The sequence below is a fragment of the Corvus cornix genome, chromosome 1, assembly GCF_000738735.6.
Source record: "Corvus cornix cornix isolate S_Up_H32 chromosome 1, ASM73873v5, whole genome shotgun sequence".
Lineage (NCBI taxonomy): Eukaryota > Metazoa > Chordata > Aves > Passeriformes > Corvidae > Corvus > Corvus cornix.
Window position 1 is genome coordinate 43022488 of NC_046332.1, and position 15467 is coordinate 43037954.

The window sequence follows — 15467 nt, forward strand, 5'->3', positions numbered from 1 at the left end:
AGGAGAACAGATGGGCTGAAGGAGGAAAAAAGGAGTTCTTGCTGAACTGAGTGAGCAAGGGAAAGAAATGGTGGTGCTCCCAGAAGATGACATGGAAAGCAGGACATACCATAAGCACAAATTAGGAGAATGCCACACAACCTACTCCCAACTTTTTCACGTAGGACTACAACAATATCTCCAGTGGTCTGAGATAGTCATGTTCTTCTTTGAACGTTCTTTGTCCTGACCAACAGGTGCTATGTTGGTATAGGTTACCATCTCAAGGATAAGATCAGTTCATATTACTGAATTATTATGGGTATATCTGCTACAAGGGTTCTGGAAACTTGTTTAATTTATTTCCTTTTAGAAGTTTTTCTATCACTTTACACTTATGAGGTAAAGAGTAAGACTATAAAAAATAAAAGTATGCCCACTTTTCTAAGTAGAAGGAGACTCTGAAGGAAGAAGATTTTCAGTGTTGCAGTGTGTTAGGAGTAAATGCATTATGGCAATCCTGTCAATCATCCTGTGCTAGTCTGTCTTCCTCTCTGCTCCACTTTGTTCCTCTTCCCTTGGAATGTTGTTGCAGGAACAGTTTTCAATGGTCTTCATGTTTCTTCTTTGTCTTTTCTTTCCACGTTGTCTTCTCCCCTCTTTCCAGTTTTCTACTTCAAATCTTTGCCAGCATCCTTTTCTGTCTGAGACTGGGCACCTGAAAGAAAGTAAAGGTCTGGTTGAACCAAGCAGGAAGTGACAGAGGGAAGAAGAGCACCACAGCACCTTGCACTTCCCTTGTCACTCAGGTTTTTTTCCTACTTGATTGAGAAAATACATTTTGTGCAATTGCCACATAAGACTGGTTCCTATGCTATGCTTGAAAGTGTGTTTCATAAGTCTTGCTTACCAGCTGGTGTAAGTTTATTGACCTTCAAACCATTCTTTCCATCTTTACCTTTTACCTCTTCATCACCTTTTGCTCTTACTTTGTCGTGTTAGTGTGGTGTTTGTGTTTCTGTATCCCTCCTTTCTATGAATGTCCCTGTCACCAAACTCCATCATAGCTTTCTTTCTCCACTGCTTATAGAAGCAGTGTTTGACGGATGCTACTTGGAGGTATCTTAAGCTACAGAAAGGTGAAGGGAGTCTTAGTGCAGTCATTTTTACAGTTCTTCACAGCTCTTGTTAATGGAGATAAAAATTTGGTAAAATACTCGTGACTCTTCCAAGTTGAACTGATAGTTGCTGGTACATAGGCTTGTCTGGACAACAGATTTGGATAGATGCCCTAGAGTGATTTTTTTTTTTTTTTTTTTTTTTAATTTTTTTATTGGTTTTTTTTTTACTGTGTTGCCATTCAAAACTTTTCCCTAAAGAAGGGCTTAAACCTGGTTCAACCAGAGCATGGAGTTTGCAATACATATTAAAGAAACTTAAGAAAACTTTCTGGTTTCTGTGATAAAATAGATTATTTCTTCCACTTCTCCTCACACAGACATTGGTAAAACTAGAGCAATCTATCCTGCACATGTCCTTCTGGGCAGCAAATGCATAACCAGAGCTTCCAACAAGGTCATGTACTTGGAGTTGTCCTGATTTCCTACCTCCTGGGATGCAGAACATCTCACTGAGCAGCAACCAGGAGATTAAATTGTAGACCATGAAGTTTGCAAAGTAACTGCAGTGGGATTTTAGATCCTCCCATCTGCTGAATAAGATTGTTCTTTATTTATTGTGGTCCCTCTGCAGGCTGCAGGAGTGCAGGCAGCAAACAGCTGGTGCATAATACTTCCTATAGGATGCTTATGGTTTCACAAGTGTGGTGCTCCATAACATCATCTAACTGGCTTAGTGCATGGGAGGTCATCATTCTTGAATCCCTTCTTAGTCAAATTGCAGATGGAAATGCAGAAACTCTAATGGATCTTACTTGCTCTACTCTTGCATGTCTGTCTCTCAGAGCTCTGTGGAAAAGTTGTCACTTCCATGCCAAAGTAATGTGTTGAAATGATGGGAAAATGGCACTACATGGAGCAATTTTCTGTTAGATCACTATGATTTGTTTCTGATCTTCACCAGGTTCCTGGGTAAGTAAATTGATTTATGCTCCTCTAGCCTGAAAGCTGAGTTTGGCTATTGTCCTGACACCTCTGGTATCCTTGTCTTAACTTTTTTGGAGGGAAAGGGTCAGTTAACAAACTAAATCTCAGTCCTTAGTTTTACATGCTTTCAGGCTGGTACTTGATGTGAGGTTGTATTAATCTGATGGGTAAGTTAGCTCTGCTTGGTCCAAGCAAATATAACAGACGTTGGAAAAGTAGGGGAATGGATAGAACAAGAATCTCTGGTGTAAATCTATTGACATTGCAGATCTGTATGTAACCTGTTGATAGGATGATGTTTCTTCCCCACAAAGAAGGAATTGATAGGGCCGTAAAGGAAATCTAGACTTCAGTTTATTTTGATGGCAAACGAATACTTCATCTTTGCATTTTAACTTGTGCCCTCCACTCGTCTCTAGGCAATGGAGTGGAAACCAAGAAGGGAGGGAGAGCAAAAGCACATCAGTCATTCACTTTTAGAAATAGTAATTTTGGGGTTTTTTCCATGAAACTTCTGCAGTAATTAGTCTGGAAGGTAGCCAGGCAGCCTCTTTGGATTTGATGCACCTAGCCTTGTATGATTTATTCTAAACTTGAAGGATTTTTGCTACGAAGTGTGATGTTTTATTTAGAACAGACTTCCTTGCAATACAAGCTGTTGTACAGTGTGTCTGGAAACAGAGCAAGTGGGCCAGAAACATCCCACTGCAAACCATGTAGACCCACGTGAGCCACCCAGATGAAGCTGCTGTTCTCCCGGGTGAACTCATCAGTGGTCCAGTGACAGTTCATGAGAAGTGACTAAAAATTATGCCTTTTTCTAATGTGTGAAGGAGGGCAGTGGAGGAGGTTGCTGTACATTGAAGATGGTTTTCAAGAATGAGAACTTCATTTTTACCTGGTATGTCATTTATTCAGTCCCCTTCTGGATAAAACACACTTTCTTCAATATGTAAAGTGAGCTTGTTAAGAATGGACAAACTATAGACAGAGACAAGACTTGGGTACTTTAATTCCTGTTGAATTTAGGCATGTGATTACCTTTCTAGAAGTTTGTGGTATTCTAGGTTGTGAAGAGCTTCCTCTATTTTTTAGCTTCGTATATTATTAGAAATATAATGTACCCAGCAAAGTCTTCACCAGTGACCTGAAGTGACTTCATATAGGTTTGTCCTCTACATCTTTCAACCTTGTAATAGAGCAGAGCTAATAGAAATTGGTAAAAGTAGATTATCGTCACAGATCCATGTGCAAAGTGTATCTGTATGCATGAACATCTCCTTTGTTGAGTTTGTAGGATTTAGCTTGCTTCGAATAGTCAGGTAGAGAATCATTGCCTTTTTCTTTTGAAGGGCAGAGATTGACAATGAAAGGTGGAGATGCTTCTACTATGCTGAGTTTTGGTTTGGTTTTGTCTTCATCAAACTGTGAGTTATCACTGAGCAAAAATCTGCAGAGGAATTACAGCATGTAGGCTGAACTGAGTGGCGTTAGAGGTAACTTGCCATGTGAGATTTGAGAAGTTAGTTTTCTTGAACCCAAATACAATCCTATGTGACTGTCTCTTATGAGACTTGTAAGACCCTCTTGATCTTTCCTTACGTTGGTAATGCTTTTAAGAGGCAGTAATGGACTGAAATGCTAAGTTAGAACTACAAAATTAGAGACTTTCAAAGCACTGTTCTGTAGCTTGAGAGAAGCTGGGGGTTTTGTGCTCTCTGTCTCCCCAACTCTGCTGTGATTTTAACCTTTTATTCAGGGCTCTTTTTCTTTTTATTGCTTAATTGTGTGGTATGTGCTCATGCTCACAGGACTAAAATTCAGTTAAATTTTTCTTCATATCTAGCCTTGCCCTCACTCTCCTAGTGAAATACAGAAATGCAAAATGTCAATGTGTGATGGTGATTAGAAGTGGAAAAATCTTATTACCTGTGACCGTGTGACTGAAGTCAAGTCTTGCTTATTAGTGTCATCGATCATGTGTGACATTTTGTTCCAAGATTTTCTTCTAAAGAATGCTTGACGCTGACTACAGCCTCATCTTGGGCTACATGGAAATGAAAATACCCTTCTCTACTGAGATGGGAAACTGAGCTCACACAAGCATTTCCCAGGATGTCCTCTGAGTTGGAGAGGTCTGAGCAGTGTTCTTGCTATAACATTCAAAGACCAATAAATGATTATGCTGTAAATGAGATGGCTGAAGATCCTCTGTTTTTACTAGTTTGTTTAATACACTTGAAGTGACTTTTATGCCACCTTTGCACATGAATGCAAGATGGAAGATGCAAGTAGGTATGTGTCTATTCCATGGGATAGCTGGATAAACAATGCTTGCTTAGAATTAGAGTGGCTTGCCAAACTGGAGTCCTAGAGTTGTTTGGGTTTATTTGTATTTGGGTTTTTTGTGTGTTGTGCTGATATTGGCATGACTCTTGTAGACTCTTGTTCTTGAATTGTAAGACCATAATAAGACTTGTTTGTGGTCAAATTTCATGGTGGAGGCTTTTGGTGGGAGTGGTGGTGAGAGATGAGAGAGGGAATGATTTTGTTCCATCCTAAAGCTAAGCTTGTTTCTTGGAAAACATTGCAAAGTATATAGGAATTTATTGAGAAGCAGGTAGCTCTCAAACTGATAAAATAGCAGGGACTTGAGCACCCTGTCAGCTGTATCTCTATAGCACCATAGTACTAAGGGTATTTGGATATAATGCAGGATGTTTGAGATCGCCCCATGGGAGTGACTGTGGGGGAAGCAGAGACTCAAAGGCTGGAAGGGACCTCAGACTATCTCTGACCCAACTTCCTGCCCACAACAGGGTCAGCTTTCAAGTCAGGCTTCTCAGAGCTTCATTCAGTTGGGGCTTGAAACCTCAAAGTCTCTCTGGGCAACCTGTGCCACTGTCTGACTGTCCTCTTGGGAAAAAATTTTTGCCTCGTATCCAGACTGAACCACTCCTGTTTAAGTTTTGCCTGTTGTTTTTCCCCCTCCTGTCTTGCACTGCTGTAAAGAGTCCATCTCTTGACCTTTCAGTGACATCCCTCTAGGCACTGGAGGTGCTGTTGTGCCCCTTCAAAGCTATCCCAGCCTGGAGCTGAACAAACTCATCTCCCCCAGCCTCACCCCCATCATCTCAGTGGTCTCTGCTTAACTCTATTCAATTTTTTGGTGTCTTTTGTGTATTGCTGGGGCCCCAAACTAGGCAGTGTCTAAATATGGCCCAGAGTGCTGAGTAGAGGAAGATAATCTCTTCCCTCAATCTACTTACTGGCTCTGCTTGTGTTTATACAGCCCAGAGTGCTGTTGTCTGTCTTTGCATCCTGCTGGCTTCCAGCCAGCTTGCTATCCTCCAGGACCTCAAGGGACATTTCATAATTTGTATCAGCTATTCTTCCCCTTTCTAATTCTAGTTATCTCAGATTGGTGTTCGAGACACAGAAGCACTAACATTCCCATCAGCAAAAGAAAAAGGAATACACAGTAGCAAAACACTTTCGGTGACATAAGGCTCAAGCCTATTGTCCCTCAAAAATAAGTAAATGTAGGCTTTTGAGGTGAATGAGGAGTAGATGCCAACCCAGGATACCACTGGAAAGAAAAGTGGCAACCTGAAATCAACTTCATGGTGGTGGCATTCAGAAGAAAGTACTTTAAAACTGCAACAACTGAACTTAAAAATAAATTACTTGGTTTCGGGTTTTTTTGGTAATCTAATAATACATGTAAACAAAAGATATTATATTATATATATCCAGTATTATATCCAGCCTGCTCACATTTATGTTTCTGATTTATTTTTTTCTTCAGCAAACCTAATCTTTCTTTATAATTGGAATATACATTTTAAAGTGTTTGCAATATACCAGGTTGCAAATACCCATTAGCTTGCAAAACAAAAATTGTGAAGGAAACTACCTTGGGTTTATATTTTATTCTGAAAGTATGGTGCTTTATATTAAATAACACAACTTTTCCCTGCAGCTGTATCTGCAGTTTTATTGAAGACAAACAAAGCAAAGCCTCAGCTTTAGATAAAGAAGTGATGTTTAAGGCTTACTCTTGTTTTCTTTAAGCCTCCAGCAACTGTTAACCTTTCAGATTGAAGCATGTCTTGCTATACTACTAAAAAGATCATAGTCACAAGAAATTCAAATAGCTGGTGTTTATTTAAGGAAAGCTTGTTTTATATTTTCAGACAGATCTTGCAAGAGGTCTTTTGCTGTTCTATGTGATTATAGTAGTACTGCTTTTCTTCCAAGAAAAGCTGTGGTTAGTTTTAGGAGGGGAAACTGCTGTCTAGTTTAAAATAAAGTGGATGAAACAATTGGCAGTGGATGGGTACGTGGGTGTGTTGTTGGAGGGAGTAGGAAGCTGCTTTGTGGAAGTGATGTGGTATGGGATAAAGTCCTGCAAGCTGAAAACTTGAGCGTATGGGAAATCCAAACTTGATCCTCACCCCATCATTCTCAATATAGAGGCTTAGAACATGAATGAGTCTCTTCCTGTCAAAGAGCATTCAAAGGTGCCCTTCAAACATTGAGTCTAGAGGCTTCTGTAGTTGCAGGTTCAGTTAACTTCTACGAAGTTAATGGAAAATTGCTAACGAAGTCAAATCTACTTGTCTTTAGACTTATTTCAGCCGCATGACTTAAAATCAGGAAAGGCTGACAAACTGACCACAGAAGAAGAGAAGTATCTTGAGGGTTCCTTAGTGAGAAACTGCGTGTATAGCATGAAGCTGGAACATTTTCTTAAGCCGTAAAACAACCCACAGCTACAAGTTCATGTGAGTGAAACCATGTAAAAGCACAAACTCAGGCTCTGAGCAGTGGGTGGGTGCTGGAGCAAACTGGCTGCTCCCCAGCACTTGCTGTCTCTGGGTGTCCTGCTGTTGAGTCTTCAGAATTTTGTATTTCAGTCTCTCCAAATCCATAACTGCTGTCAGCTCCTCAACTGAATTGTACAATTGTTGTGCCCTTTCTTTCAGCAAACTCATAAACATTTATCAACAAGATTATCACTTGTTGATGAGAATCTTTTTTCTCATGTGTCTTTCTTTCCTACAAGTGGACCTTGAAAGCCTTCCTGATCTGCAGACATCCAACTTGCTGAGGAAGGTCTTTCTTAAAGAAAACAGGAGGCTGGAAGTCAAGTCCTTCTCCCTGAATAAAAATGAATGTGTGGCTTTTTGGTTTGGGTTGGGTTTTTTCTAAGCACACTTAATGGCAAGTGAGTTTTTGGGTAAATTCTGAATTGCTGATAGAACATACCATTCTAAGCTAGGGCTGTTCTTCCTGTTCACTGGGATGCTAGAACAACCTCACTGGAAGTAAAGTTTCATCTATGAGAAGTCTATTACATTTTGAGATAAAAAGACATTGGCAGAAATTAGGTCTTCTGGCTTTACAGGTTTATGAATAGTTGAACTTAGCTGTAAATTCTAGTAACAATCTTTTTAAAGAGTTTAAATACCATTTTCTTCACAGAAAATCTTTACTGAACTCCACTAGAGGATCGCTTAAGGAGGTATATGGAAATAGAGAATGCTGCCCTCCAGTCCTACTTGTTTAAAGATGACTGTAAATTCTCACCTTCTGATTCAGCTTCTCAGTCTAGCCTGGATGTAAATAGCTTAATGCCATGTGTACGTGTGTGTTCACAGAAGTGAATTGTTGCAAGAACTGGAGAGCATGGCATTGCTTTCTATCTCTGTACTTAGCAGGTGACAGCATTTAGAAAGGCTGTGTTCCACACACAAAAATTAAACTTTTTACCTTATGAACCAAGACAGCAGCATAGATACCCTGTACTTTTGTTTGAGTTGGAAGTCTTGCCTGTAGATCTTGAAGCCCTCTTGTTAACAGAGTCAGGTGGAAGTTGATTGCTTTGTGCCCCTGTGGAGGAAACTGCTTTTGAGGCCATGGCCTTCCTATGGACCCAGTTATTAGCTGGGACTGTACTGTAGGGAGCTGGCTGTTGAACTTGCAGGGTGAGCACGTTCTCTCCAAGTTGAAGGGCTTTGATACTGACTTCTATGGCATCAGGTCTTCAGCTGTAAAGTTTCTTTCTATAGACTTCCCCACATACATTTTAATTAAAAGGGAGAGAGAGCAAGGAAAATTTATTCTTGTAATTTCAAGTGTGGGCTTTTGAAGACATCCAAAATAGGCGCTTTTAACCACTTGTCATGCTTGTTGTGTCACTTAGCTTTTCTTTTTTTTTTCAATCAACTACCTTCCTTTGAGTTTAGCTTTTTGCATAGAAGACAAGTGTCTCTGAAGAGCTACAGAGATGCTCTAATTTTTAATGAGCATTCAAAACAAATTTATAATTTATAATTGTCTGTAGCTGGTAACTATTCTTGAAGAGATAGTATCTTGAAGCTCCTACCGTGCCATGCTTGTATGAGCCATTTCTGAAGGTGCAGGAAGTGGAACTTCTCTTCCCTTTAAAGCAGTAATAACGAAGCAGCATAATTTTCAGCAAGGACCTTGGTCAGAATCAAGAAGGAGCTGACCTCAGAGGCTGAGACTAGCATTTTTAGAGGGGGTTGATTTGACAGCTTCTGGCACTTCTGGCGTGTTCCTTACACTGATGCCCTTATGGGTCAAATTTTGTGGTGGAACTTCCTTTGTTCAAGTTGATGTTAAAACGCTGAGACTCAGCTGTGAGAATCTTTCACAAACTGTATCTTTTAAACAGCAAATTATTAGACTGGAGAAGGGGAGCAGGTTACATCCCCTCCAGTTTTTGCCTATCTTCTGTACTCGCTGTCGTAGAAGACCTATCAAAAGCTATAGCAGGAAGTGTTTGGAGCCTGCCTCTTGTGTTCATTAATGAACCAGAGTTAGCATCTCTCTGCCCTTGCAAGCAGGTGTCACTGCAGCCAGCACCAATTACAGCTGTATTCAGAGGACAGCAACATGATTCAGCCAGTCAAAAACAATATAAATGAAGGAAGCTTTCGCAGTTCAGGGATTATATATTTTTAGCAAGCTGTATGTGATGTAACCCAACAAGATAGCTGTATTTTTCTGAACTTAAATGCTTGTTCTGTTCTTGTCAGCAGGCAATAGCACAATATAAAACTTGCAAGTTACAAAGAGGAAAGAATATGAGAACATGGTAGGGCAAGAAGATTTTTATTCTATCAGTGCTGATACATCCTGCAGAAGAAAACAGGTTTGAGGTTCTCTAGATTTATAAATTTGTGACAAAAGAAGTCAGACTTCTTAAGGCCTTCAGCACTTTTCAACATGCAGTGCTAAGGAAAAATGGGGTCTTAAATGATTTTTTAATGAAAGAACTTTCATTCAGGCCTTTGTGTGTGGTTTGTACTAGTACAGAGCTCAAAAGCATGGTCTTGTTCCCTTTAAGTGTTGGATTAAGTTGTCCCAATAACAGACATGTGTAGCAGTGTCCCATTTTCTGGCAGCAAGTAAAAAAGTTTTAATGCCTTTTACAGGACATGAAGTACAGTAATTTGAAAAGTCTGCATCTTTTAGTCAAATACCACTTGTATGTGCATACTTAATTTTAGAAACTTAAAGTAAAGAGGTGGTGACTGGGGAGAGTCTACAGTACGTAGACAGGGTTATATTTATGAAATTTCTTCACGAGTTCTTCCTGTTCTCCTCTGCTGGAACTCTCATGAACATTAATGAACATTAATGAACATTAACTGTAGGACACTAGATCACAGAACCAATGGGCAGCCCGGTCAACTGTATTTTAAGAACTCTGAATTAAAGAAGTGTTTGGGCAACACTCTCAGGCACATGGTGTGACTCTTGGGGTGTCCTGAGCAGGGCCAGGAGTTAGACCCGATAATCCTTCTAGGTCCCTTCCAACTCTGCGTATTTTACTGTTCTGTGGTATGTAGCATGCAAATTATGGTGAAGAGAGGACTTCCAACAGCAGAGTGAACTGAATGTCTCTTGAAGCTGCCACTTGGGAGCTGCTGTGAACCAGACAGGTGTTCAAAGAACACAAGTGTTTGAAAATGTCTAGGTACTTCTTCAAGCCTTGTCACTTATTTCTGTATTCTCATTCAAGTTTTTTACTTCTCTGAAAAAACACACAGGTAGTATAGTCTGGTCAAAGTATGTGCTCAGGCTGAAGTGTGAACACCTTATTTTTCATTTTGTTTTTATTTACATGAGATTTTTTCTTAACGTATTTCCCTTGTATTTCCATGGGTGTTTGTTTCAAGAGCAATTTTAAAAAACTGAAGTATCACTTTTTTTTTTCTATCAGTAAATAAGTCTCAATTCTATTTCTACAGCACTAATATCACCTGTGAAGAAGAGGTCATCAGTGATCAATATATTACAGCTCTAGAAACACCAACCAAACCATCACCATGAAACACTTCCTGAGGTAACTGTTCTGTATTTTCTCAAAAGTGTTGAATTATCCTAATTACTTTTATGCTGCAGTGAGCTAAGTGGTTTAGCTGTTACAAGTATTACAGAAGGTGTAAACTAGTTTATACTAGACTGCTTCCCATTCACCTAGATTTCACTATTTAATTAAAGCTATTTTAATTTAAATTTTCCTTTGCAGTTCTTTTTAGAAGCAAAGAATGTAGGAACTGTCTTGTGGGATTGGAGCAGTGATGTATCAAATCAGTAGTGCCTGATATGTCAGGGGAAAATAGAAGAAGTAGTAATATAGAGCAGAGCTTGAAAAACATCGGGTTTTTTCCATCCTGCTCTTGTCCACTCTCTGGATTTTTGGAGTGTTGTTTGTGAAAGCAGAGAAGCTTGCTGAAGATGTGCAAGTGTTTTTGAAGCTGATTATGTTCAATTTTCAGGAGAAATGTTAATTACTTGCTCCTATATATGGGTTGCAGTTGTTTCCCTATAAACCAGGGATAGAATGGGGGACTTGCAGACAACAGATGTAAGGTGCAGAAAGCCCATGTTGCATTTGTTCTGTAGTTAGTGGAGGGATTTGAACACTTCTCAAAACTAATGCAGATCAAGAGCTTGATTTGTGTATAAACCAAAGAAATCATATTCCGTCTGTATGGGAGGAATCTTTTCAAGAGGACTGAAACATATGCTTCTGTATAGAGCATCTGTCACTATATTTTTCTCCCTTTTTAGACTGCTTGTAGGAAAGAATCTTAAACACTATGCATATCAGCATCATTACCTTTAGGCTGATCATCTGTAATGGTTTTGTTGCAAAGACAGACATGGCTTAAGCATTTCTGTGGAGTGTTTGGGCCAGCTTCCCCAGGTATCTTGAACCAGCTGCAAAAGGACTCTGTAAGCAGGACATAGACCAGAAGTATAAAGCAACTATTTGTTTCCTAACATCCACAAAACATAGCCAAGGTTGAATTGAGCCTTAATTTAAACATTGGTGTGCTCACCACCTGATAGGCACCAGCCAGGAGGGAAAGAATTGATCCTTGCAGCTCTGTGCCCCAGGTCCTGGGTGGTCCCAGGTCTTCCACCAATTCCATTGGGGCTGGTCCAGTGACCTGAAAGTTCACAAGTAGCCTGACTAACATCCTTCACTGCTTTTTCCCTTTACAATTTTGTAATCTCATGTCAGAGCCTTTCTTCTGGAATCCTCCTAATTATTTCCTTCTCAACAGTCCTGTCTCTATAATTTTTACCTTTTTTCTCTGTACAGACTTGTTCAGCAGCCTGACCCAAGGTCACAAATTGATGCCATATGGGATTTGGTTCATGAGTCCTTCGTAAAGTGGACTCTACCATCCTGTGAGAGGGGCTAGAACCTCTGGCTGGGATCACAGAGGGTGTTACAGCTTGCCCCCATAATGGTGTGGTATTTTCTGAACATGAAGTAACTTTACTCCCTCCTGATGGAGAAGCTGAGTTGTTGACAAGTTTGAAGCTGCAGCTCTCTTCCTGTTAAACTACTTGTTCTGCTCACCTTCAGCTCTCCTGGCCCCTTGATGATTTTTCCATGTTGGAGGAAGAGTGCTATTTTGAATATGTGGGCTCCTGAGGCTATCATGGAGAAACTACCCTCTACTTCTCTTCATGTTATTCTCGAAGTCAGTGAATCCTAAAAGATTTGAAAAGTCTTGGTGGTGCTAGATTCTCTTAAATAGTCAAGGTGGATCTTCTGAAAAACAGTTGCTTATCTAAACAGGACAGTCTAGGACTTTGTTATAGAAAGTCCAGTATTCCAAATGGTGAACAGAAAGTTGGATTAAGGGATGGGGGGGAGGAGAGTACAGAGCACCAAAAATATGAACACAGTGTTGAAATAGAAAAGCTATTTCTGTTTGCTTACAAGCATCTGGATTCTCTTATATTATGTTAATCCTTTGACATGAATTGGTAAGGGTACAATCCTCCCCATATTTTGTAAATATAGAAGAAAACCAGAGAGATTAAGAAGCAAAAATCCTCCAAGAAAAGCACTTACTGGGGATAATGAGTTCTGCTCTATGTGTTGCAACCTGCAGTCACAGGTTTGTGTGATGGGGAATAAGGCAGTGAAGTGTGGAACTGCAGGGACATATATGTGCAAGACAAGGATACTAAGCCTTCCAGCTTGGAAATCAGTTGGAAAATAAACAAGTTAACGTATATTGTGTCCCCGTGTTTATCTGTTACCAATAGCAGCACCACCTGGGAGCTTAAATCATCCTTAACTGTTTTTGAAGATCAAAAGCATGGCTGAAATGTAGAATTCTGGTGGCAGGGACTGCTCAGTGGCACAGTGTTCTCCTTGTTGCACAACGTGGAACAGACCCCAGAGTAGCTGATGCTGATGGCATAGATTATCTTTGTGTTTAAAACCAATGAGTTAAGTCTGCACAAACTGCAAGTCATTTTGTTGATTGCAACATGGAAAATGCTATAAAACAGATGGTGAGAGGAACAGGGCTTTCATCTCTGAAGTTATGATAACCTTGACTTTGCTTTCTAAGTAGTGACAGTACTTTACCTGTAGCAACTTCATGCAGCAGATATTCACCTGGAGACCCAAGGAGAACTTTGAAGAGTGGATTTCAAATCCATCTTGCTGTAAGTGTTTAGTGAGGTTGAGAGACAGCTCTGGAAATCATCAAGTCCTATCCCATCGCTCAAAGCAGGGTCAGCTATGGCAGGTTGCTCAGGGCTGCATCCAGACACATTTTGAGCACCTCCAAGGATGGAGATTCTGCAGCCTACCTGAAAAACCTGTTCCATTTCTTTAGAATCATAGAATTCCTTAGGTTGGAAAAGACTTTTAAGATCATTCAATCCAACCATTAACTCAGCACAGTCAAGTCTGCCACTAAACCATGTCACCTGAATGCCACATCTATGCTTCCTTTAAATATCTCCAGGGATGGTGATTTCACCACCTCCCTGGGCAGCCTGTTCCAATGCTTGACAATTCTTTTTGTGAAGAAATTTTAAATAATTTTCAATCTAAACCTTCCCTGGCACAACATGAAGCTGTTTTCTCTTGTCTTGGGAGAACTACACCCTCCTTTCAGGTGGTTGTAGAGAGCGATGAGTTTCCCCCCCTGAGCCTCCTTTTCTCCAGGCTAAACACTCCCAGCTCCCTCAGCTGCTCCTCACAGGACTTGTGCTCCAGACCCTTCCCCAGCTCCGTTGCCCTTCTCTGGACACGCTCCAGCCCCTCAATGTCTTTCTGGCAGTGAGGGGCCCAGAACTGAACACAGGATTGGAGGTGTGGCCTCAGCAGTGCTGAGTACAGGGGGACGGTCACTGTCCTGGTCCTGCTGGCCACACCATTGCTGATCCAGGCCAGGATGCCATTGGCCTTCTTGGCCACCTGGGCACAGCTGGATCATGTTCAGCTGCTGTTGACCAGCACCCCCAGGTCCTTTTCCACCAGGCAGCTTTCCAGCCACTGCCCCCCAGCCTGTAGCACTGCCTGGGGTTGTTGTGACCCCGGTGCAGGACCTGGCACTTGGCCTTGTTGAACCTCACACAACTGGCCCTGGAGGGATCTACCTCTAACAGATCATCACTCCCACCCAACTTGGTTGGAGAAGGAGTCTGTCTGTTAAACCGTCTAGTAGTTGGAGTAGCTCTAAATCCCTAAATTTAGACTCTTATGCTCATATTTCCAATTCAAGGTGATGTCCAAATGAAAATAGCTGGTTTAGGTTTCTTTTCTTTTCCAGAAAGGAAACCGAAACCAGCTTGCTCTGATATGAATTATTTCTGACATCTGAAATATTACTTATGAAAAAATAAAGCTGTTTCTCAGTTAAATACTTAATCTTTCAGGGCTTTCTCTTTTTGTTGTAAAGGGGTTCTGAGGAATCTGTCAACAACACTTCTACTTTGACTGTAACTTATCTTAAACATCTGAAATAATAACTTGAAAAAACAACTCTAGTAGACCCTTAGGTTTTTTTCAGTAAATCCTAGAAATCTGACATCTTTTCTTGATCTACTGCAAAGCAGACTGTAAGCACTAGCAGATTTTAAGTGTACTGGAGTCATATCAGATAAAATGAAAATCACATCAGCAAAGAGCAAGAACAGTGAATGTGTGGAAAGCTGCTGTTAAAATCTATTCTTATGTCTTCCCCAGTTGCCACGGTGAGTTGCTCCCATGTCTAAATGGGGAGATAAGGTGGATTTCAGTTGTCAAGTCTGCCAAGGCACAGAATGAAAGCAATTTCTTGTATTTTAAAGGAGGTAACAGCAGGTCTGACTATGGCAGAAATGGTGACTGCTACCTCATTTCTTGGTTGACCTTGTATACACACTGTAAATTATGCACATAAACCAAAGATAGTCAAGTTAATGAGCAGGGTTGTATCACTTGCTTACTCACCCATTTGGACAACTTATCAGCCATGACTTGTGTGTCCTTGACTTCTCAAACTGTAATCAGAATTCTCAGAAAGGAAATACTGATATGTACTGTACTCTCTTCTGAGATGAGTATGTCCTTCAGGAAAAATAACAATCTTTAGTATCCATAGGACCTAAAACAGGACACAAAGGAAAGAAAATGATGTGTAAGTATGCTCAGTGACTTGTGACTTTTGTTTCATTCTTTTAAAAGAGGGGCTTTGGGGGTGTGCGTTTTTTTGGTTTGGTTTGGGGTTGGTTTTGGGTTTGTTTTGTGTTTGGGGTTCTTCTGGTAGGGGTGGCTTTTTGGTTTGGGTTTTTTTTTTTGTTTTAGGGGTTTGCTTGCTTTCCCCCCAGTTTTAAGTCCAGTAACTAGCATTGAATATCTAGTTGAAATTTTTCATTTTATCCAGAGTACCTATGTTTGTTACTAGCTCTGAAAATACTAAAATTCTGAAATTACTGAGGGAGGGAATAAGCACCTTTTATTTTATTAGTTTCAAAAATGTTGCACAGTAATTAATCCCTACATCCCTTCAGGAAGTACTTTGTGTTGCATTATACATA

At 40.4% G+C, this 15467-nt stretch overlaps 1 protein-coding gene across 4 annotated transcripts in view; it reads left to right on the forward strand.

Annotated features, from left to right (window-relative positions):
* ELMOD1 (ELMO domain containing 1) overlaps positions 1 to 15467 on the forward strand; it is a 43569-nt gene that overhangs the window by 4970 nt on the left and 23132 nt on the right. For all 4 annotated transcript variants that reach the window (XM_039564397.1, XM_039564380.1, XM_039564406.1 and 1 more), the window contains exon 2: positions 10370 to 10464. Coding sequence is in view for 3 of the 4 variants with exons in the window: in XM_039564380.1 (XP_039420314.1) it covers positions 10448 to 10464 (17 nt within the window). In the remaining variant the exon portion in view is untranslated. The remainder of the gene's footprint in view (positions 1 to 10369; positions 10465 to 15467) is intronic.